Consider the following 25038-nt stretch of genomic DNA (forward strand, 5'->3'; position numbering starts at 1 on the left):
AGGGTTCCAGACCATGTCCCACTCCATATCTTCACAGCTAATTTTAGGCAGATTTCCCACAGTAGGAAATCACATTGCTTTGGAAGTTACTGATGCTAGTGAGGGGCAGGTATAGCAGGAAAACAGTAGCCGGTGGAAATTAGGCAAGCATATCTCAGTATATTAGGCTTGATACATTTAAAAGATGTGATGCAGCATGTTCAGTTTTGTTTCTGTATTCAAAATGTAAATGACCGCTGGTTAAAGTTGATCATGTCTACAAAACGTGGTTCAAAAATGCTTTGCCAAAGTGTAATAGTTTTCACATCTCTCCTTTACTTACTGATTCCATTTCTCCCCTTCCTAACTCATCCGAGACTAAACATCTTGCAAAAGTCAAGAGGGTTAAAAAGGGGTTAAAAAGAAGGGGGGGGGGTGTGTCAAACCCATGCAAAATAGCTATTCTAGAGACCTGTGTAAACCCCTTAAAATCTTAATGCTCTACAGGCTGTTTAAGTAAGGATCCTAGATTATTCATTTTGAAACAGCAAATATCACCTTTGGTTCAGGAACTCCCTGAACCATAAATTGCTGGAGGCTAAGATAATAAATTTTGCAAAGAAGAATCACAATCACAGTACATTTGTCAGGTTCTTGTACTCTTCTTTAGTCATCCCCTGTGACTATTTTCAGAGATAAGATACTAGGCCAGATAAAGCTTTATTCTGAGCCATTTTACGTTCTTATTCCCCCAAATGTAGCCACTTTCTTTCAAGACCAATTTTCAGTGCTAAGAACCTATATATAATTATGTAACATCATTGCAACAAACACCCATAAGATATGAGCAAACCATCATATGAAGTTATTCACAGTAACAGACAATTTGCTACATCAAAATTTCATTCAATGTGGGATCGCTGAAAGGACCATGGGTGCTCATTTGCACAATATGTTCGAAACATACTTTCAAAATCATCTCGCTGATGTTGTCCTCCATAAACTGCCCTCCTTTAAGTACTCTTCTCTTTAGGGCTGTTCTCTGCATAGATTTTTATGTCATTTCCAAACTTGCCTTCTGTATGATTTAGCCAATGGTGAGAGAAAAGCATTCCCAGAAAATAATCCAGGTCACTTAAAATATAGTATGCTTGGAGGGTATCAATCTCTTTCAGTTGACTTGGAGGAATCCACAATGACTTGGTTCCTCACTTACATGCCTGAAAAAGGCTTCTTGAGTGATATGAATCCAGGCCCAAATGAGCAACCATTCTTCATCCTAATCACCTGAAACATCACAAATTCATAAAGGCAAGCAAAAGTTCTGTAAGACAATGCATATTAAAAAGGAAATATTATTCTTGCACCTGTGCAGAATCATTCTTCTTTTGCATTTTACACATAAGTATTTTCATATGCACTCAGATATGAGGCAGTAAGAATGGGTTTGATTAATTATCTATTGAAACAAAATCCAATAGAGATAAAGACAGTCAAAATAACTTTCTACCTGAAACAGTTTCCAGGGAGGTTAGTATCTAACACTCTGATCCCTACAAACCAGCAAACATATTAGAAATTGATATAAATCCTTAAGAAGTACAGAGTCACCTTAGCCATCTATCATTTAAGGCAAAATACTTTGTTTTGCACAGTTCTAGAAAAAGCTGTCCCTCTAGCTCCTGTTCATTAAAGAAAAGAAAAGAAAAGAAAAGAAAAGAAAAGAAAAGAAAAAAGAAAAGAAGAGCAATTTGCCTAAAAATCTAAATCACACTAATGCAGTCAGACTACTGTGGGGTTAGCCATCTGGCTTAGTGGCTCATTAGTAAAGAAATGACCCCTACGCATAAAACACAGTTGGGTCATTCAAAGCTAATGAGCCTTCAAGTTTTATTGTTTGGTACACACAAATGGTTGGATGTAGATCTACTTTGTAAGTCTAATCTTACACACTCGCAATCAGGCATACCTTTTATTTATTCGTTCACTTATTTATTTATTTGTACTGAAAGGAGAGAAAGGAATTGCTTGAGGAGAGAAATAAAATTTATGTTCATCAAAAGTATGGGCAGATTTCTTTAAACAGAGCTGCTCAATAGCTTCTGACAAAAAAAAACCAAAAAAGCCTCTGTATTTCTGCTTCAAAACATAATACACTAGTTAAACTATGATATGAAATTGTAAAACATTAAATACTTGATGCTTTGGTTTTTTAAACATCTGATTTCATAACTTCAATTTAAATTCACACTGATGAACTGGTTACAATTGAACACTTGGGTTAATCACGTGATGGCTATCCACGCAGAATACATCAGGACGAAGCAGCTCCCATAAAACCCAAGACCCAGATCTAACAATGTATATAATTACGTATTAAATCTTGAGAGCTAGCCTTACTGCCTTTCTTGGGGATATCTATATACTGAAAGTCAAGCATTTTATATTCCCAACTGAATCCCTTACACATTTGTGTAACTATGAATGACTTTTCACCAACATCCACGGGATTTGGCTCTATGGTCCTCATCCCATATGCAGAAATCAAAAATACTGCATGAGGCATAAGGGTTTGTGCTCACCTACCCAGTCAGAAGAATAAGACATAATTTCGTACTGAACTAATGGATTTATGACTAACATCAACAACAAAAAAATTCCTTCTCCCATTTTTTTTGTTCTTCTTTTTTTTCTTCTTTTATTTTTATAGGAAATAAATTTTAAAAAAGATGCTTACTCTTTTTGGATACTCACTGCTATTATGGAACCTTACTCAGGACACAGACTCCTCTTTTTACTTAGGTAATAAATTATTCACATTCAAGTATGCATTGCAAGGCCTTTAGTTGTTAAACATATTGTTCAGATTTAAATGATAAAAAATGTGTTTAAAGATAAAAGAAAAAATGAGTTCAAGTGCTTGAATTTTGGAACTTTTTAAAAATTTTAAATCTGAATGTGTCTATATACAAGACAAAAGGAAGTTACCAGAAAAAAGGTCATGAATCCAATAAAAATTAAAATTCCACTGAGCAAAACCATCATAAGGTAGTTTGTAGAGAAAAGAAATACACAAGCAAGCGTTCTGGCCATTTCACATTGCAGCAGGTTCTCTTCTGCTCTATAAGAAACAAAAAACCCCTGCTATTCAATAGCCTCAGTAAATTCCCTGAATGAATCGTCCCACCACCTTACAAAAACTCAGTTTTGGACTTTCTGTTTATTTGTTTTCTCTCCATTCAAAATGCTATAATAAAATACAACTAATGTGATTTTCTCCAGCTTCTTGAGTTTACGGTGCTCCAGATAACATGGTTATGTTGTTACGTGTTCATGTGATTACGTTAGATACCACCGTTCGTCTTACCCATCACTGTCAATCTCTTCCTACTCTACCATGACGTCTCTTTTCAACAAGAGAGTGTACGGTGTTTAATACAATAGCTTTAAAAGAACCAAAGGTTTCATTACGTTAATATGTCTCTGGTTAATTCTACCTTATCTACTTATTCAGCTTACCCTTAAAACCCAATTAAAATCTAATTTATCTGATCCCAGGATTCAAATACTATCTGGCAACGCATTTGACAGCCTTATAGTAACTACATTACTACACATCATGCCCCAAGGTGTTTTAGATCATGTCAGAAAGAGCTCAGTCATCATCCACTTAAAGCTACGGGATTATATTTTGGGGATCTCTGATTTTACATTGAAATGTATAAATTGCATTGCAACATTAATGCATAATTACAATTCTAATGCATCCATCTGGGTTGTCACTCTCCTAGTGTTGTTTTGTTTTTACTTTTTAAATAATTGCTTTACAAATGAAATAATTGGTCAAGGTAGCAGTCAAGTAATCTGAGAAACATACAAAAAACCTACATAACATAACTATTGTGAAAATATGTGGTCAGTATGTTACCCTAAACTTAATCGTAGCTTACTTTATACGGGAGATAAGCTTAAAGATTTATTAGAGACAAATAAATTTCACAATATGTTTCAATTCATTCTGCTGAAGCCAAATGCATGCTAAGATATTTTAAATAGTTGCAATATCTTTTAAAAGGGAGAGTTTGGACAAAGTTTCCAAATGCTATTAAATGTTGTGAAAACTGGATCTATGCTTAAAATTCCCAAAAGAATCCAAATCAAAAGGAAAGTCAATTATTCCTTCAGCTTAGTCATCTTAAAAGAAATTAAACTATTCTCATTCACTCCTACCATTTCACTAAAGGAGTTTCAGGGAACTGGTTATGGTAGAGATGCTTTTTCTGTCTTCCATTTCTCAAGTAAAAATATAAAAATAAACGACATGTGCTCCCAATGAATTGTTAATACATGATTCTGGAAAAAGTGACAAGTTCCTCTGTCACAAGACGTGATGTCCTTGCATTTCTACTTTATATTGGAAGTCGTAAGATAATTTCCCAGGTCAAATATCAAATCCCATTAAACACTGATATATCTCATTTCACATTATCATACATTTGACTGTCGTAGAAAGTGACTTGGAAATAATCTTGTATTGCAATGCATATGTTCTTAAGCTCTGCCTCACACATCTACATCTGAAATAGTTTCAGAAGGGCAGGAGAGGCTCTTAGGCTTTGCCTGCCAAATTCCTTACTGAAATCAAAACATCAGTGCCTTTTAAAAATGCAAGTAGAACTTAACACTTCATTTCTATCTGATATTGCATGCAGTTAATATTAATTTGCTTAAAATACATTTTTCCCCCCAAATAACCATTTTTATCTATTTTTTTCTAAAGATCCCCTAACTGCTAGCAAGGTAACCTCTTCATTTTCTACATTATTAATTTTGTTTGATTACAGCTATACAACACCGGCATGCAGAGCTTTAGTGATGCACAAAACATTTCTGGTGTGCAAGTGTGCCCTCTTCTGGACATCTAATACTGTCATTTGAGATGACAATTCTCTAAATTGCATTGAATTTTTCCATCACTAACTTGCAGTGCCTTGTTCTCATTTGTAAGAACACTGCTTGTGTAAACAATAAAAACCCAAATAATCCAAACCAACGCAGGATACATAAACTGCAGGTTTACACACGCTGCTGTAATTTTCTAGTTTTGTGGTTTTGATTGCTAATCGAAGTGTAAATACTGTAATGACATTACTAATATGAGAAGAGTTTTGACCTTTGCCTCTGGTAAAGTGTATCCTTCACTATCAAAATGATGATCTAATGTACTAAGTGGGACAAATTTCACTTGACATCCTCTACCCTTCCCCTCTTTTGACGTGACTTCCTGCCAGCTTTCAATGAATCATACAATCATAGGATGGTTTGGGTTGGAAGGGACCTTTAAAGGTCATCTAGTCCAACCCCCCTGCCATGAGCAGGGACATCTTCAACTCGATCAGGTTGCTCAGAGCCCCGTCCAGCCTGACCTGGAATGTTCCCAGGGATGGGGCATCGACCACCTCTCTGGCCAACCTGTGCCAGTGCCTCACCACCCTCATTGCAGAACATTTCTACTCCGAGTCTACCCTCTTTTAGTTTTAAACCATCACCCCTTGTCCTATTGCAACAGGCCCTACTAAAAAGTCTGTCCCCATCTTTCTTATAAGCCCCCTTTAAGTACTGGAAGGCTGCAGTAAGGTCTCCCCGGAGCCTTCTCTTCTCCAGGCTGAACAACCCCAACTCTCTCAGCCTGTCCTCATAGGAGAGGTGCTCCAGCCCTCCCACCATAATGAGAATGAAGAAAGACTTCTATGAAGTGCTCAGAGCTGATTTAATGTATACCGTGACATTAATACAGTTGGCTATGTCAGATTTTGACAATGCTCAAGAGGAGTTCCGTAGACTTCTGTCCTAAACAAGGGCAAACATACACTTACCAATATATCCCTGATAGGCACTTGCACCCTTCTAGAGCCAAAGCCTGTTTACAGCTACTCCCTCCTCTGCTGACCTGCAGAATAACAACTTCTCAGAGAAGTAAGTGTGCATAGCTAATTTAGTCTTTATATTTCCATTGCTGCCTTCAGGTTTTCCACATGATTACCAGAATCTGCACACATGCATACCAACCCCCCCAACTTTAAGTGAACAGAACAATGTTATGTAGCTTCCAGGAGACACAGATTTTTGATGTGGTCTTCTGAAAGCTCACTAATTTCAGTAGGTCCATGCTTATTTTATTTTGATGCATCCCCAGTAAGTCTGCATGCATTGGGAATATTCTTCTTTGTATTCAAAAGAATACAATGCACAACAACATTAATCTGGACTGTGCAAATATTGAAAGTAAGATCCATAGACCAAAAGCAGGTATACATAGAGCTAATAATGATATTGCTATTGGTATAGTATAAAATGCATGAAGAACTTCTTTCATACTGATATTGACTTGCAGACATGGAAAAACAACAAATTAATGACCCATAAATGCTAACTTCAGTACAAAGAAAAATTACAGAAGTTATGAATCACACTATATACACAAGATTGATAAAGGACTTTTCTACAGGTGAACAAACAGCTTTAAGAACATTATTTTCAGATAGTCTAAGTCTTGCAAACATTAAGGCAATGCTTTCCAGCATATTAAAAGCACTGATGCAGAAGTCATTACTTCTGTAAAAGCACACTTTAGAAAAAACAAAACTAATTAATGCAAAATAAAATGAGCTAAAACATGAAAATTACCAGAAGAAAACGCAATGCTTTTTTGGTTGTGGGTTTTTGTTGCTGTTGTTGCTTTTGTTTTGTTTTGGTTTTTTTCCCCCAAAAAAACATCTTTTGTCTGAATACACTGAGTGTAAAATGAGCACATACTCTGATAAGGTATCAGAAGTATAGCCAGACATTTTGTATACATACATAGGTATATGAGGTAGAACAAAGAGGAATAATAAATACATTTGTCAAAAAAGGCAAGTTTTCTGGAGGCAAAGTATTGATGAACTTGGGATCCACTTAATAAATCATTTATTCCAAACCATGGCATGTAGGAAATTAATATAAGATTTTACAGGAAAGCACTTTGGTTTGTTGGTCGGAAACAAACAAACAAATCATCAAAATGAAGCCCCACGTAATCTTCCCCATGACTATTGTCCCCACTTCATTCTGCCCCATGCCATCCTTCTCCCCAGTTTTCAGTACGATAGGCAAACCAATTCATTATTTGCCCAGTTATAGCAAAAATTCAGTACAAGTGCTGCGGAGGTTCAGGTAGTCTAGAGAGGAATAAATTAAATTGAGTGAAATCCCATGTCTTTGAAGAGATAGACATCTTGCACACCCTCCAACAGTCAAACACTACAATTACACAAATACTGCAATATTATTACAGAATTTTTTAATGTGGAAATGGCAAGACACTTGAACTTTAATGAATTAAGACTGACATGACCTCAGTTTTAATGGAGTAACGGAGGCCCAGGAAGACTAAGCACTATATGGACCTAGAAAATCAGTGATAAAGGGCAAATAACTTCACTTCCAGGCCTGTGCCTTAACCACTAGCTATTCCTTCCTAAGATAAATAGCAAAGAAAGGAGCAAATATAATTTATAGAATTCTCCTGTATATTTAAATCCTTTATGAGACTGAAACTTTTGAATTTACATGTGGAAAAAACAGTGTTTCCTTATTAGGCATCCAGTATTTTTAAAGGCAAAGACAGGAAAAAAAGTGGAAAATCCAGAGAAAAAAAGATCTGATAGAAATTTAGAATGTATTAGAAACAGTAATGATTAAAAAAGGTGATATGAGACACCAAGAAAATGATTATTATTTAATACAAGTCTTAAAAGTTGAGTTAGCTAATGTTGGATTAATTTTTATTTTCTTATGTGAACTGACAAGGATGTCAAGAGGGATGTGGAGGGTACAATACCTCTGGCTGAACTGGTGGTTTGGAAGTTGGTCAACCCTCATGACCCCAAGGAAATGGGATTGTTGATATAATAACCTTGGGCAAAACCTTTAAACTTGTGACTAAATTCCACCACAACTTAACAGACTCCTAATTTTAAACACGTATAGCACATACTAGGGCCTGAGAAGCAAAACAGGATGAAGAATATTAAAAACCAACAACAACAAAAAGAAAACCACAGCTGTTAAGACAATTTTTTCTGTTTTAATTGTAAATCTGGTCATTCTATATTTTTAAATTTCCTAAAACTTAGGTCACATGACAATTTACTATAATTTTAAACAAGGTTACATTTACTATTATATAAAGGTATCATTATTTTCTGGTAATGTATTGTTTTCAATCTTTCTTACAAACTGCTTCATAGCAGCTGAAAATAAATGCATAGGAATTATCTTTAATGTTTCTTGAAAAGCCAGACACTATATAAAATGTAAAACGGCAGTTTGAATACTTTATAGTGGAACCTAGATGAGATAACAGAAAGAACTTTGATATTGCATATGTGTGGACAAAACTGTGTGTCAATTCTATTGACATCTTTCATTAATCTTATTCCATCTCCATTTTCCTTGTACTTAATTTCTCACAGGTCTCCTAAATGTTTTATGAGCCTACCCATATTGGCATATACCTACATATACTTTAAAAAAACATAAGCCTTTTGTATTTGGCTGTTTCAGATGGGATTCAGAATAAATATTTTTCTTTTCAATTCACAGAATTTTGAGAAGGGAAGCAGGACTTGTCTTCCCTTTCCTATGCTAGTGACCAATTAAAAAAAAAAAAAAAAAAAAATTGCTCTTGGAAAGGTGTTTCAGAGAAAAAACAAAAGAGTGAGAATGCCTTTGAAAAGGTAAACCATTCTGCCTCTTGACCCAGCTCTGCATGTGTGCACCTTTGATTTAAAATAATAAAAATAAATAAATATATATAGGGCTTTTGTCACTTACTTTAACCCTCTTCTCCAAAACTGGATCAGATGTACTTCTATCATTCCTCTCACCTACTCTTTAAAAACATCTAGTGACAGAGATTACATGATCTTTTGGGGCAATATATCCACGTAATATTACCTGAATTAGAAGAGGTATTTTAGAATGCCACACAACATACTACATTTTAAAGCTCAATTCCTGTGGACAGAGCATACTCCTGCTGAAAAATCATACTGATCCCTCGCTTGTTTTCTGTTTGGCTTCTCTACTAATTTCCAATAAGAAAAGCGGTTGTGGGATATAAAATACAGAAAAATCTCAAAAAATTATCAGCAGCAGCTGAGAATCAAATGGTTCAGACAACAGTCCCAATCATAGTATCCAAAGTAACACCAACAGGAATATTAAGTGTAATCGAAAGGATAAACATGGAAGTAGCAAGAAGGAGCTCCTTCCTATCTTACAGGTCTACATGAGGTGGTTTGCTCTGCAAAAATATTATTCCGAAACTATTCTGAGACATTAAGGTCTATAGAGTTTTACCCAAATAAATGGAATAACATATCTGCCGCCCCTGCACTCTTCATCTAATATGATTTGGAAACTTAAATTGGTAAGCCTGTTAACTTCATGACCCACTACCTACCAAGAGGTCTGGACAAGAAAAAGTACTGGACAAGTCTACATGCAGTCTTCACTCCTCAGTTATGGAAATGCTAAATCCTTGGTTTCCAGTAATGAATTTATCTAGATTTAAACAGATCCTTAAGACTGCAGTTTACTTAATAATGAAATAACAATAATGTGATAATAAGAAAGAGAATTCATGGAGGCACTGGAATGCAACATGATTCAGACCTTTTTTTTCCCAAGCCTTCAGGTCAATCACTGGGCTTCATTAATTATATAGAGACATAAAAAGAAGTGAGAAAATAAGTCATCACATGCAGGCAATTGGTTGGATTTACTGGCAGTCTAGAAAATTTCCACGTTAATTTGGAGGGAAATATCTTGTCCGAAACATCACTCAACCTAATATAGCAATTCAGCCTTAGATTCAAAAAACCTCGTGTGATTTATTTACATTTTAACAAGACATACAAAACTTTTCTCATGACGTATCACGATCTGCCTTTAATGACAAAGAGTAAAAAGGAGGTACCTATAAAATATTCTCCAGTGGACCCCATCAGGGAAAAGCAATCAACACTGTGGTTCAGAAACAGCATTTCCTCCCACAAATATTAATACAGCAAATTGAAAAATCTAGTCATCCAAACAGAGGAAACACCACAGGGATGTGTAAATCTGCAACCACCAGACCTGAAGTCAAGACAAATTGTTAGCATATTTGTCATTTCCAAGCCATAAAGTCCCACTTTGTCACAGAGCTTTTCTATTTGTTTCTGATGGAAAACATTCAGCGTGGTTCTCTGGATCCGCTAGGAAAAACAAAACAAACTCTGAAGATGGACTTGCAAAACCAGAAAATACAGGAATGAAGAAGTAAATCAAAACTCACTTGTACAATTTTAAGCAGTGCAGCGTTTCTGTAAAACTATCAAAAAATACGGGGCATCGCCTACGAGGCCCTGATGATATCATCAAAAAGAAGAGACAGCAGGTTCCTTAAAAGGTGGCTGAAGTTACATTGCAGGTAGCGTACTTAGACAGTGATTTATGTACAGTCACGAGAAGTCGAGGCACTCAGGAGGGATGCATAAATGCAAAGAAACCTACACTGACTGAGAAGCAGTGCTGCGACACATCATAAAACATTCACCCATTTGGGAACACAACCTATTCCTCCAGTAATAACTACTGTGTTTCTACTTGTTTCTTCCAAGTTAGGAAAGACAAAACTCATATAGCCTCTACAAGAGCAAAGTGAATAGTAAAATAGCTTATCTCCAGCTTGAAATACAGTAGGAAACTTTAAGCAAGCCATTGTCCTCTAAAAATTATTCAGAAAGCTAGGAATTCAACAACAGTAGCAACAGAAAAATTGTCCTGCTGAGCCAGTCATGCCTAAATCAGTCGGTGCTGATGACCTAGCAGTCAATCTCTTGTCACTCATCTATGATTACTCATCTCAGGACAGCTACGGACATTTCTCTGTCTCGTAACTGTAATTTACTGCTCACCGTCACCCAGATTAACCTTACGCAAGTCAGCACCAGAACTGAAACGTACACACAAATTATTACTTTTCTCTTAAATATGAATTCAGATGGAGCTGTTAAATATGGAAGCTGACAGTATCAAGAGTTTATAGATTTTCATTTGTGATCATGTTTTTCATTCCCAAATCAAGCACAATAACTTCAGCTGTCTGTTAGGGACATTTCATTTTCATGTAGTGCAGCACTATAATTTTACTTTGAGCAACTCAAACTTTTTACTGATATATTTGTGAAGAAAAACTGCCTGTAGACTTGTGCTTTCTTATTCATTCTTCTCATATTTTGCATTTTCAAGATACGACATTTTCTTCTCTGTAGGAAACAGGAATTAGAGCCTATAGTATCTCGGTTACAGTGAACAGACATCAGGAACGGGTAGTAACTTTACAGAACAAGATTACAAAGAGCAAACACTAAGCAACGTTATTCCTATGGTAATATCAGTAAATTACCAACCAAAAAAAGCCTAGCCTGCAGTGCTCTGGTTCTCAAGTCTAAACATTAAATTATCAGTAGTAATACAAGGACTGCTCATTCCACCTGGATACATAGAAATATTCTCTGTCCCCAAATGCAATTACACAAAAAACAAACCCCAAGCTCTTCTGAGATGTTGGCAGTGGCTGGGATCAGGAGCACTGGGTGAGAGGAAAATGAAGGTATGAGAATGAAGGTTGGCTTAATAATAAGCCCAAAGGTTTAAGCAGATAACCTTCTATTTGAACTAGATAGGAAATGCCTTTTCAAATGCAGACTTGAATTAATGCCAAGCCAGTATTCAAGTGATTACAGAGGTCTCTAACAGTTACAGCTTACTCACTTGTCAACTGCTTCCCAAATTTCTTTTTGATACACCCCAGCAACCCAAAATTCAGTCTGTCTGTGCTTGACACTGAAACTGATGATGTCAGAGGGAATTCAAAGCATTCTTTTTTAAGCATATTTTTCTAAAGATTTACTTTTCTTCCTTTCTTATCTTAATCAGACATCAACACAGCAGCACCCTGATGCCTCCTAGAAAGGGTGCCCAGAATTGGGTTATATAAATTTTGCAGAGTACTTCTAATCCAGGAGTCTGAGTTTAAGAGCTGGAACACCCAGGTTTCTAGGATTTTTGCTCCCTGACAGCCTGCAATACAAATCATGAAGGATACAGGAGAGTAAACCAGCAGGAAACTAGACCACAATCAGAGCTAACCATCCTTTAAATAATTTTTTCATTTAGACAAATGGAAAACAATTGCATTAAGAGCTTCTGTGGAGCTGTACTTAGTTCTTCTCTGTAGGACAGAAGTCTAGAAATGTAATTTTATTTTGAAATAAACGATGGGATTTAGAACACATACATAAGAATCTGAAAAAAAAAACCCCTATGAATTTTCTGTGAGAGACTGGAAAAAAAAGTCATACAACCCAGCAGACTGAGAGTCCTCCCGTCTCTGCTTCCCAGAAATAAAGGATTTTAAAGTTCAGCTGAGTTCACCACAGAAATAATAGATACCATGCTGGGAAAATATTTTGACAGAGTTACTGATAAGACAAGTGAAACTAATACATATTACTAGATATATGAACTATAATGGAACAGTTTACATCTCATCTCCGCAGAAGTTCTTGCAGAGTACTGTCAGACTCCAGTCAATGCAATATATTATACAAATACATAATTATTCATAGAATTGGTAAAGATCCTAGGGACTAATTTTCCCATAGCAATAATCATTCGAAAACCTCCTACAAGAATAATTCCTTAAATAACCTCTGAATTGGGACCAGAACATTTGAATATTTGTGAAGATAGCTTGAAAAAAATTTTAAAAATCTTATTTGAAACGTAGGAAAAGGAACAAACCAACATTTATCTGAGGGGAAGGAAGGAGCAACCAAAACACACCTCTCCAACAGTGCCTTTTCACAGTCCTCCAAATATATTTCTGTCACTTTTCCTAAGACCTTTATAACACAGAATAATATAACTGCAAAACCAGCATTATTTTTACTCATCTAAATTGAAATCTGCCCCATCCTTCTCTTTACAGAATTTCTTTTCATATTTTTCTTTGGTTGCCAACAGTTTGAAAGTGAGTATCTGCAATTTTTTAAACTCATATCCCTATACCTCACCTCTTGAAGTTTTGTTTCACCAGTTTTGTGTCCTCCTCACCAAATGACAAGACGACCTGTGACATCTGTCTATCTAGTCTTCTGATGTGCAAAACAGCTTTAACTTAATTTGGTAAAACTCGGGATAATACACAGAGAGATTTTACCCCTGGCATATAACTAACTGTAGAACATTGATAGCTACTTGTTAGCCTGTGATGGATCCATAAAAAATGGGTGGACAAATGGGGAAAACAACATTGTCACGTGTGTTAAATTTTCCCTCCCCATGTAGCAGAGCATATTGATCCACTAAAGTCTGGTAAAGGACCTAGGGATAAACCATCTCACAGGTGCAGGGAATATACCTGTCAATATGATGGATGTACTTAAAAAGCCCTGCAGAAGCACAGAAGATAAGACGAATGCATCTCTACAGGGAACTTTCCAAGCTAGAGGTGGGCACAGCAGGGGGTTCTGCAGGTGGAGGAGGTTTTCTTGTACTGCTTAAAAGGCAGAAGTTCCCACATTGTTCAGCTGGAAGCCATTTCCTTTTCTTGCACACAAAACCTGGGAAAACCCTTTTTTCTCCTTGCATTGCCTTCAGCATTCATCATTTGAAATGCTAGAAAGTATGCAGCATCACAGAGCCAGCCTTGTATTTCATACAGCTGCCTGTAAACCTTCTGGTTTCCAATTCCTGCCTGCAATACCATCCACAGGGGCAAAAGCAAAAGATCAGTGAAGCTTCAAGAACAACATCACCATTCTGAGTATGTTCTTTTGCCTCAGTATTTTACTTAGCTTCTATGAAAATTTAATATAAGACCGAACATAAACCACAACCAATTTGTATGGGACTTTGCAGTGTAAATATCCAACAGATAAAAGGGAATACAGAATCTACTTAACAACCAAAAAATAGAAATGTTCTTGTATACAAAAAGAAACACCAAATCATAGAAGCAGATAACTCAAAAGAAACAATTTTAAGCTGGAGAAGGACTGAACTAACATTAACTGTACAGCACATTGCCAATACCCTGCACTTCATTGTCTGTATCCTTCAAATATGACCACAAAATATTTATTTTTTCTATGTTCTTTATATCTCATGGCAAGCACCAAAATCAGTATGCTCATTTGATCAACAATCATTGGGCAAAAAATGATCTGTCATTTTCTAGACATCATCAAACAGCAAAAAACCCAAAGCATTAATGTCCAATTAATTTCACAAGCTTTAAAGCAAGAGCAGGAATCCAGTGGTTTAAGGCTATATGGGCAGAAGATGTTAAAGATGTCCATCTTCACCAAATCATCACCAAATCATCTCAAAGCTAACGTGCTCTGCCAGTCTAGCCAAGTCTTGATTAGACTTCTAACCGTGTCATGTTTGGTGTATGCGTTTCAGTTTTACCCTTTTGAAACTCATCGGAGCTTTTAAAAAACTTTCCAGGTGAAATCTTTTGTCATAATCAACATGCTTAGCATTACTGCGAACCCAAGAAAATCCATCCCCAGGTTTCAAGGAAATGGTTAAATACTAAAGCAAATTCTGCCAGGGCAGACAAATGGGTGAAATTCAGTCTCTAGATAGATACCTAAACATGAGCTGCCTACAAGCTAGGGATCTCATCTTCTACTCCAGTTAATGGGGTTTTAGTTAATGCAGTCAGAAGAGTCTAGAGTTATTTGACTTATTCCATATTAAGTTGTAACACTTAGTCATCTGAATGGCTCTTCAGGTTCCCTGGGCAGTATTGATCTGATCTCCAGTATTGATCTGATCTCCACCAATTATAACAGGAGCTTAAGCAACTGAGGCTCAAATGATTTGATAAAGGTGCGAGTCTGGCCATTTGTTCTTCCCTGGAGCACACATGACATGGAAGTTGGGCTGGCAGATATGACACAAGACCCGTGGTGGATCCAAATGCTTCTGAGTGGCAGATTGAGGAGCCTCTGTTCAAATGAGCACCGGACTATTTAAACTCATACTTTAAAATGCCACTAGGCATCTATCTTTAAACAACCAAACTGAGGCCCCTGGTTTACCTGTCTGTACTTACATACAGAAACGTAAATTTAGGTGACTTAATCTGTAAACTGAATCCCATCCCTTTTATCTCCCAAGATCAGCTTGGAAGACAACATTTAATGCAATATCGTTCTCAAATTCTACCGTCCCAGATGTGTTTAAACTAGAAGTACTTCACTTTATGTAACTTAAGTATATATTCAGTTCTTACAATGTTTACTCAATAGCTGTAAAAAATAGCTTAAATTGATTACATTCCAATATAAACCAGGAAAATAATAATAATAAAAAAATAGGAATTGTGCAGCTCAGACTAATTAGAATAAAAAAAAAAAAAAGGAAAAAAGGAGGAGGACAAATTCAAAAAACATCATGGTAACCATAAAAACAGATGCTCACACCATTATGTGTTTAAGTAAAAACAATGAAACTATATTAGCCACTTTCAGTGTGGTCATAAATGCCTACAGTCATTGAAAACTCTCCTTCCTCTGTAAATGTGGTCAGAAATAAAATAGGAACGTTTCTGGTCCAAGGGCAAATTGCATCGTTACCAAAAACCTGTGTACTTAAAAAGAGGTACCACAATAAAACGAGAAGCCACAACCCATCATTTCTCAAAGTTTTTTTGAGAGACCTTTAAAGATTACACCTAACTGTAACAGTTGTACAAAGCAAGATTCTGTAGGAAGCAATCCAGCAAGTCCTCTGCCACCAGAGCCTCATCACCTATTATTTAATGCTCTCTTTATAACACAACAGCACAGACTTTGCTTTCATTCACAGTACAAGAACCTTTCAACTATCACTTCATAAAAAATAAAAAGCAAATAATATATACTTTTAAAATTTGCGTCATCAGAAACAGCTATTTCTTGAGATGACTCTATTATATGGGACAATACCTTAAAAAATGTCATAGTTAATTTTGAACTGTACAATAAAGTGACTAAAGGACTGAAGTTTGCACTATTGATACTGCATTGTACCACTCTACCAACTAACTATAACAGTACCAATGAACAGAACAATGTTAAAGGTTCACCCTTGAACAGCCTCTTCAATGTTATTTCGATGATTCTAGCAAAATAGGAACAAAATGTGCCACCTGATACTCTGGAAGCAACAACAGACAAGAAACAGCAACGTATAGGATTCTCAGTTTGATACCTGTTTGCAAACATTTCCATTTTAAAAAAGGTTGTTGATGTTGCTTAGGATTTTTCACACATCCTCCAAAGGACACAGCAATAATAGTACTTATGAGTTTTAATACACAATGTTAGGCAGAGAGAATTTTCTGGGATAAGTTACGCAGACCAAAGGTTATCCACTACAGGTTAACATCATGTTGAATAAATTAACACCCCTTGAAACCAGACACAGATAGCTGTATTTAAGATACTGCAGATATGTTTCTTTGTGTGAACAGCACTAGTGTTAAACTCACTACTTTTATGGCAACTGAATATTTAATAGCTCCAACAGCAAGTGAAGACCTTCAGTGGTTTAACCCACACAGCAAACAGACAACCTCACATGAGTATCTACAGGTAACATCCTAATAAACAAACACAACGACCACCATCCCACGGTGGAAATCATGTTGAAAATCAACTGTATTCACTTTCATTAAGAAAATAATTCTTAGGCTATTTGCCACTTACATTGCTTGCTGTTAGTTTCCATTTAAAAGTATTTTACCTCAAAGGGAATACTTGTTGGTTATTTATTACATAAGAAGAAACTTTAATGCTAAAGCTATGGGAAGCACAGAGTTCCTTTGCAGGTAAGAAACATTCCCGTGAGCTTCTGATTGTCCCAAACTTCTGTCAAACGTTTGCAATATATTAAAAAGTTCAATAATTCAAATAGCATTACCATTAAAATGTGAAATAATTCAAATGGCATTACCTCTGCTCCCGGTGTAAAGACACATTATTGTTTTTGTTAAATATTAAAATCAAAACATTGACCTCAGAAAGGTTTCCTCATCTACTGAAAAAGAAGCCAGTAATAAGAGCGTATAACTTACGTTGTTCATATACTCGCTGAGCAGATCCTGCAGGGCCTGCCGCACGGCGTTGCACTCGGCCACGATCCGCTCCCGGCGGTCGTCTCGCGTGCACGAAGAGTCCGCCATCAGCGCCGCTCCGCTGATGATGCTCTCCAGCCTTTCTTCAAGAGACGGTCTGAAGCGGGCCTCGCTGAAAGTCATGGGGTCTAAAATGATTTTGTTCTAGAAAACAAAAGATGAGTGGGAAAATTAGGAGCGTGCATGGGTCTTCAGGTTTTCTTAAACGGCTCTTATTTCAGCGGCTTCACGGGGTTCTTAGTCTTTCATATCAATAAATTATCTACCAAATTCCTGAAAAATCAATGTTACAGAAATATCTGGTAGCTCTGAAATCCCTATACATATACATATATATATAAAAAATAAATAATTATATCTAAAAATAATTCACATCACAGTTATAAAAGACTACTGTCAAGAGCAGCACAACTGGTTCAAATAAGTATTTGGGAAGCACACAGTAAAAAACGAATCAACACAAACTACTGTACTATGTATGCAATATGTCTGTGTGTCTCTATGTATTATATGTACATATTCCATCCTGGAGTAAACTAATATTATTCTTTTCTGAATCTTTTGAAAATCTCTTGGATATTCAGTAAATTCATATGAAAGGTGTAAACATTCAAACCATTGTTTTAATAGTACAAGTTATTTATGACTTAAGAGAAAATGGGATATTCTGTTAACTAATTCCTTCATTTTGATTCTTTGTATTAGCAGACTAAACTGCTGAAAGGCTACTAGATTACCTCAATATTAAATAAAAAAGAGGGAATTGTCATTAACACTGCAAGAAAACCATTATTAGATAATCAGACAAAAACGTGAAATATTTCTGATTCCCATTCTGTAGCACATCTTTTAAAAGCCTTTTTTTAAAGGCTTTTGCAAGCTTTTTTCTGTTTTTAAATCAGGAACCAAAAAGAGAGCACTACAGGAAAACAATCTAAAAACAACTTTAATTTGTCAAATAGCCTACTGGTTAGCAAAATGTCTTTACTCCACTAGAAAAACATTTGATTTTCAAGGACTGTTTTCTATTAAAGACATTTTGGTTTTTAAATTATGATCATTGCTAAACATTTGTGTACTTTAGATATCAAACATATTACCAAATACCAAATAGGGCTAAGCCACATAGATTCAACCCCCATTAGCATAGAAACTCATGTAATATTATGAGGTTTGAGTCACTGCTAGCGTATATTCTGACTTGCTTTTCTCCTTTTGTAGTTCAAGGTAACAAATACAAAAGCAATAATCGCCTGCTCCCACTTACAGGAACGTTCGCAACACCGTGTAATTCAGTAACCTTTTGCTGCAATCATGCAAAGGACTTTCACAATTGCATGTTGTCTAAAAATGCTTTGTAAGCCCTGCACTTCTTGAGTTTTAAAAGAAAATAAATCATGAAATATTTAGAAATAGGAATGTAAGAGGCAGATCTGAAAAAGTTAAAAGCATTCTGTTTTCTAATAATCACATCTATTTTAAAGCACATCACATTTTTGTTAATGAACCATTTTAATTTTCACAACATTTTGATAAATTTATGATTAGTCTATTTCCTTTAATATGCAAGAGCAATCAACAAGTGCAAGCCAAATCATACAGTTAATTTGAAAAAAATACACCACAATGTATTAATATGTACATGGGGATTTAGGGAGATAACATATAAGCAATATCTGCCTCTAACATTGCAAACTGTATCAGCTTATTTATGAATCAGCACATGCTCAAATGAATTTATTCTAGGCTAAATTCTGATTCCCAGTGAATACATTTTGTTTAATTCAGTGTGACAAGGCTTTTGCAAAAGATCTGCTTATTTCTCAATGAAACTTCCAATTAACTCCACACACAAAAAACATAACTCTCATTACAATACAGAGAAAGAGGATCAAGCCCTGAAAAATCTAGAACATAACTGAATGTGTAGCAGTTAAATAGTAACAAACACAAGGATGTCAAGAAATTTTTGAAGATTCATTATTTAATAAAAAGGAAAAATAGAAGAATTTTTACTAGACAGTATATTGTTCCAGTTCCAGGAAAGGCTGACTTAGCAGAAATAAATGCAGCATTGCCCAGAATGTGAAATAAAGTCTCGCACGTATCTTCTAGGGTCTATGTTTCACAGCAGTAAGTGGAGCAAGTTTACAAGCATATAAATTAGAAACGACTTCTCTAAGAGTTAGGCCTATGCATATTTATGTAGCTGTGCTTTGCAGTCAAATGATAATACTTAATGTATAGAGTCCACTGCCACACTTATGTTCATAGGCATTGGGATTTTCAGAAATCAACTATATATTCCATCTTCACAACGGCATATTTAATTCAGTAGTAGCAAGACTGAAATTGCGTCATACGAACTACCTTAGCGAATCATGTCATTAGTAAAAAGTTATAAAAATAATTAGCTGCATGTTTCAGATTATTTTCAGCGTTTCCTTACTCAAACCTGGTTGTGGTTTTTTAAATAAGTGACCATAAAATGATAATGTTAATGGCCATGGTGGTTTTTTTAAATGACTATAAAAATAGTCCTGAACAAAGACAGCAAGTATGCTTTACTAGAGAGTAGAGGATTTCCAATAGCCAACGTACGTTCTACTTGTAGCAAACCTCTTTCTCAATCCATAAACTCAATCAAAGCAACACCCATACAGCACTATCGCAATTTCCATGTTTCGGTTATAGCAATGTAACCAGTCCTTCCATAAATGTCTCACCACTTCTCCTCCTTACAGCCATAGGTGTAAGGTTCACTACCTATGGAGCAAATTTCAAACAGTAGATCTTACACCTCTCAGTGAGTCATGAATCGTGCCTGTCTTCTTAGAGGTTTTTGAAGACCCTGCATTCAGTCTTCTATAAGACCCAAGGACCTACCAAGAATGTATTCCTGGAATATTTCCATCCTTTTCGAGCCTTGAGGATGAACAATCTGCAGATCAAATATCTCCAATCTCTCTGATCACTGAAACCCAACTCATTATTTTCATAAGCAGTTATCTCATACTCCATGAATAAATTTAGGAAGTTCTGTTCAGGTTACATGCAAATATCATTTACATTTTAAATAATAAAGTGTGCATCATTGGAGGTGTATAATTAATTTAAGCCAGCTTTCCTCACTGTAAAACACAGAAAAGGAACATATTAGTGGATTTTCTTCTAAATAAGAAGAGATCTTTATGACTGCCCCAGCTTAGCTCATGAAGGGCAAAAGCTACTGAGTTGCACTCAGCAATTTTTCATCCTTATCCCACAAAACTTTTTGTTCATAATGAATTCTTAGGCTTAAGAATTCAGTTAAATATTTGTTTGGGATATTCTCTTAATGAACATCCAGAATCACAGAATAACTTAGGTTGGAATAGAGAGTTCTCAAGGTCATCTGTTTTTTGTTGTTTTTTTTTTTTTTTTTAAATGACCATAAAAATGGTCATAACAAAGACAGGACGTACACTTTACTAGAGAGTAGAGGATTTCAAATAGTCAACATACGTTCTACTTGTAGCAAACCTCTTTCTCAATCCATAAACACAAATCAAAGCAACATCCATACAGCACTATCACAATTTTCATGTTTCGGTTACAGCAACCTAACCAGTCCTTCCATAAATGTCTCACTTCTCCTCATTAAAGCAGAGCCAGCTTCAACTTCAGGCCAGGTTGCTCAAGGCTTCTACCAGTCAAGATGAAATCTTCATCCTTGGAGGTTTTCCAAATCTTTCTGCCCCCTCTTTCAGAGTTTGATTACATTCACGGTGTGGGGTTTTTTCCTCCCCAATATCCAAACAGAATTTTCCTTCAATCAGCTTGTGCCTGTTGCCTCTCATCCCAACACCATGAACCTCAAAGTAGACTCTAGCTCTATTTTCTCTACACCGTCCTACCACGCAGTTGAAGACACGAACAAGATCCCTCCTCAAAGCCTCTTATTCCACAGTCCAAAAAATTCCCAGCCTTGCCAGCCCCTCTCAATTTGTCATGTCCTGCAGCCTCCTCATCATCTTGCGGTCTTTGCCAGATTTTGGGAAGCCCCAAACCTGATTGGGAAGGCCTGATGCAGTTCCATACATGCTAAATATAGGGGCAAAAAATCACTCGACCTACTGCCTACACTCTTACTAATTCAGCCTCGTAGGTGGCTGACCTGCAGGGCTGTAAGGGTGCACTGCTGACTCAGGTTGAACTTGCTGTCCATCAGAATCTTCAAATGCTTTTTTTGTCCCACTGCTTTCTTAACCCTAACATCACACAAAATGATCAGAACTAAATTTTTGGACCTCTCTTAATTCACTTTTATAACAAGAAACACTGTTGGAAAAGAAAAACTTAGAGGTTCTAAGGAAAGAGAACAACTACACTTTGTTTAAAGTATAATAAATAATGATGTAGTTACTTTCCGAAGGCTGGTTATAAATAAATGATATTTTAGATGTTTATTTAAAACTCTAAACATTTCTCAAATAGGACAACAGGTTTTTGAGCGTTGGGAAAAAGAGAACAGGGATGAGAACCTGCTACATGACAGCTCTCAACAGTTCCCAAAGAGACACTATTTTTTGCTTCTGAAAGGTTTCACTCCTTTTCAAAGAAAGCTTGGTATCTAAATGCAACTTCAGACTATGTTATTGACACGTACAAAGTTCTTACCCATATATTAACATTATGTTAACAAGGAAATAATGTCTTCTTGGAAGGAAGAAAAAAATAGTTGCCAGGAAATCTGGCTAAATAAATTCCTTCAGAAGTCTCAAGTTCCCCTCACTTCTTGACAGCCAGTTAATGAATGATGAATGTAAATGAACTGGAACATTTTACATTTCTAATTAATTAGCTAACATTAAAGCCATAAATCAGGGACTGACACCATAATTCAGGCCTTATAATTAAGTGTTTCAAGCCTCTTTCCAACTGCAGACAGATTAGTGTAAACAGTTTCTTTGCTATGAACATACATCATTTTTGGCTTCAGTTGCTGAAACCAAGTCCAAGAAAATTAATTTAAATATAACTGGAGACTTATTTGAAAACTGCTAAACTTGTGATAATATCTTCTTTAAGCATATTATAGTTAACTATTTTCTCTTGTACTCTCCACTTTTTTGAATTATATAAAGGTGTGTTTATAGAGTAGTTGCAATGTTTTCATAAAGAATAAAAACTTTCAGAAAATAGAGCTTTTCATACTAATTAGTACTATAAGCCATCTTTATCTTGCTCTCAAACAGGAATAAACTACCATGAACACTAATAAATTATAGGGCATCACTTCTGAAATTTCAAGTATCAGACAAGTTATTCACACTTCAACTAAAAATATTGAAAATAACCACATCAATGTATTGCAATATCAGAGAGCACATAATCACTGAAATTTGATGAAATTTATCTGGATTAGATTATCAACAATACCAAAAAAACAGTTTTTATTAGAAATATAAAGTAAAACAAAACCAAACCATTAAATTAAATTAACATTTTAAAACAATTTTACAACTCCAAAAGAAACGTGATTACTGTATCACTGTCTGCATTTTCCAAATCAAGCATGTGCTCTTGCAAAAACTTAGTATGTGCATTGCCTTATTGTCGATAAAAAATCTGCTCATCTACTGGTTTCTGCAAGTAGAAAGTCTTAAGGAAATTTCAGCAGCTTCTTCAGAACCACAGCTTTGTTCACTTTTTAAACCCCTAAGTAATGTTAATGATTTGGGGGGCTGGAGGGAGGTAGAAGTTCCAGTTCTGAAAAAGCTGAAAATCAGCCAACATAAAATGTATTCAAATTAATTCCTAATTCAATGGATACAGTCATAAACTTTGATAGTACCCAGCAAAGCTTGAAAAAGAGCACATGGAAAGCATCACTTTTTCAAAATACTAAATAGCATTAATGAGACCACAGCACCTTAGAGCTGGTAACAAAGAGCTTTTAAAATAATAGCTCTGCTGTCACTTGCAATAAAAATTGTGACAAATAAAATTTTTAGAGGGAAGAATAAAAATGCCAACAAACTGGTCAGCAGAGTTTTCCTGTTTGTACAGTTCATGTGTATGTGGGTAACAGGGAAGATCAGATTCTTACCTTTATACAGATTCTTTCTAGAATTCCCCACTCAGTTACCTCCCATACAACCTCTGACTGAGAGAACAAGAAGGAATTCATATTTCCTTGTACTTCCTTAATTTTTCTATTGTGTAAAAGGATGATGAGAATAACAACGGCCAATGTTGGACCTGTTATACAATTTACTGTGCTCTGTTCTTTAAAACACACAAAAAAAACAATTAAACAAAACTTATTTCCTCTTGTAATTGAGTAAAATTGAATTTTAAAAGAAACTATCAAATCATGTAAAAGAAGTCCAATATCAACTTGTTCTGTTCTAATGGGAAACAACCTTCTTATCTGAGAAAAGAAACATCTTAAAAGAATCAATTTGAAAAACAAACAACACACACAAAGCACAAACCAAAACTAAAAAAAAAAAAACAAACAAACAACAAACAACTCATGCTGTTCTATAGGGCTATGGAAGGAAAGAAAGTCAAATTGATTTTTCAGACTCACATTCTCAAAGACAGGTAAGGCATCTTTGAGGGCATAATAATACAGTTGTGAATCTAATATGATGCTATAAGGAGAAAAAAAAACAAAACCACACAAATGTAAAGTTTGAAAAGTAGTCTTACAAGACAATGTAGTAGCATAAAAGTGATAAAGCAGCAATCATACCACTGTCTGGCTGGAGCTCTGCAGGTGGAGGAATTATCCTAGATAAAACAGAAGTATCTTTCAAGTAAGAAACTTCTGTATAACATAGTTTTACAAATATTTCCATCTAAGACAATCCCAGTAAACTCAAGTGATGTATTGGGTACCATGGTAAGCAGCACAGTGCAGCAAAAGAGACACTTAATTGGAATGTAGGGCTTTGTGGTTCCTTTATCGACTCTCGTATTAATCTGGTATTAAAAGGTTGGACCAGGTGATCCTTGGGGTCCCTTCCAAGCTGGTATTCTATGATTCTGTTATGACTCTGGACAAATCATACTTTCTTTCTTCTATTTCTTTTTTTACACTTTAGCACAATGAAAATACAATGTTTAAGGCAAATGCCGCTGCAAAGTGAACAATATGTCAGAAGGAACCAAAACCACAGTGACAAATGCCATTAAAAAATCAAATTGATAGATACCTTAGATAAACAATGTCACAACCACAAGACAGTATGAAAAATTGCCTTTGTGTAAAAAGAAGCACGTAATATACTGAGGGACTCAGTTTTTCAGAACAACTTGGGAGACAAGTCTGTATAAATAAGAGTGTTTAATGTATTTCTTTGTCAGAAGTGCCTGCACTACCGTGAAAACAAATGCAGTGTGCTCGCAGGTTTGGTTTATGAATGTATGTCAGTGTCCCCCAAAGTGCTAACAAGGCTATTCAGTTCCTGGTTAGTGATAAATCAAATATTTCTACCTGTCATTACGCTGTGTTTCACAGACATACCATACAGCTATAATTTGAAGAAATAAGAACAGCGTGACAACACCATGCCACACTGCAGCTTTCGATGAGCCGGTCTGACGTGTTAAAAGAACAGAGAACTGATTCAGAGAAATAAGTGAGTATTTTTCCTTCTAGGACAGTGGGGTAACTAAATTCATAGTAGTTTGATGAATATCACACTCCGGTAGAAGTGCACAGCCAAGAGCAGATGGAGTAGCAACAGCCCCCACCTCCGCAGCCCCCAGCAGTCCTCTCCCGA

The 25038-nt window shown here is 35.8% G+C and overlaps 1 protein-coding gene across 2 annotated transcripts in view; it reads right to left on the reverse strand.

Moving 5' to 3' along the window:
- The window catches only part of CTNNA2 (catenin alpha 2), a 514224-nt gene that overhangs the window by 346861 nt on the left and 142325 nt on the right, over positions 1-25038 (reverse strand). For both annotated transcript variants that reach the window (XM_069796531.1, XM_069796522.1), the window contains exon 7: positions 17204-17407. In XM_069796531.1, coding sequence (XP_069652632.1) covers positions 17204-17407 — 204 coding nt within the window. The remainder of the gene's footprint in view (positions 1-17203; positions 17408-25038) is intronic.

This window comes from Haliaeetus albicilla, chromosome 1 (assembly GCF_947461875.1).
Source record: "Haliaeetus albicilla chromosome 1, bHalAlb1.1, whole genome shotgun sequence".
Lineage (NCBI taxonomy): Eukaryota > Metazoa > Chordata > Aves > Accipitriformes > Accipitridae > Haliaeetus > Haliaeetus albicilla.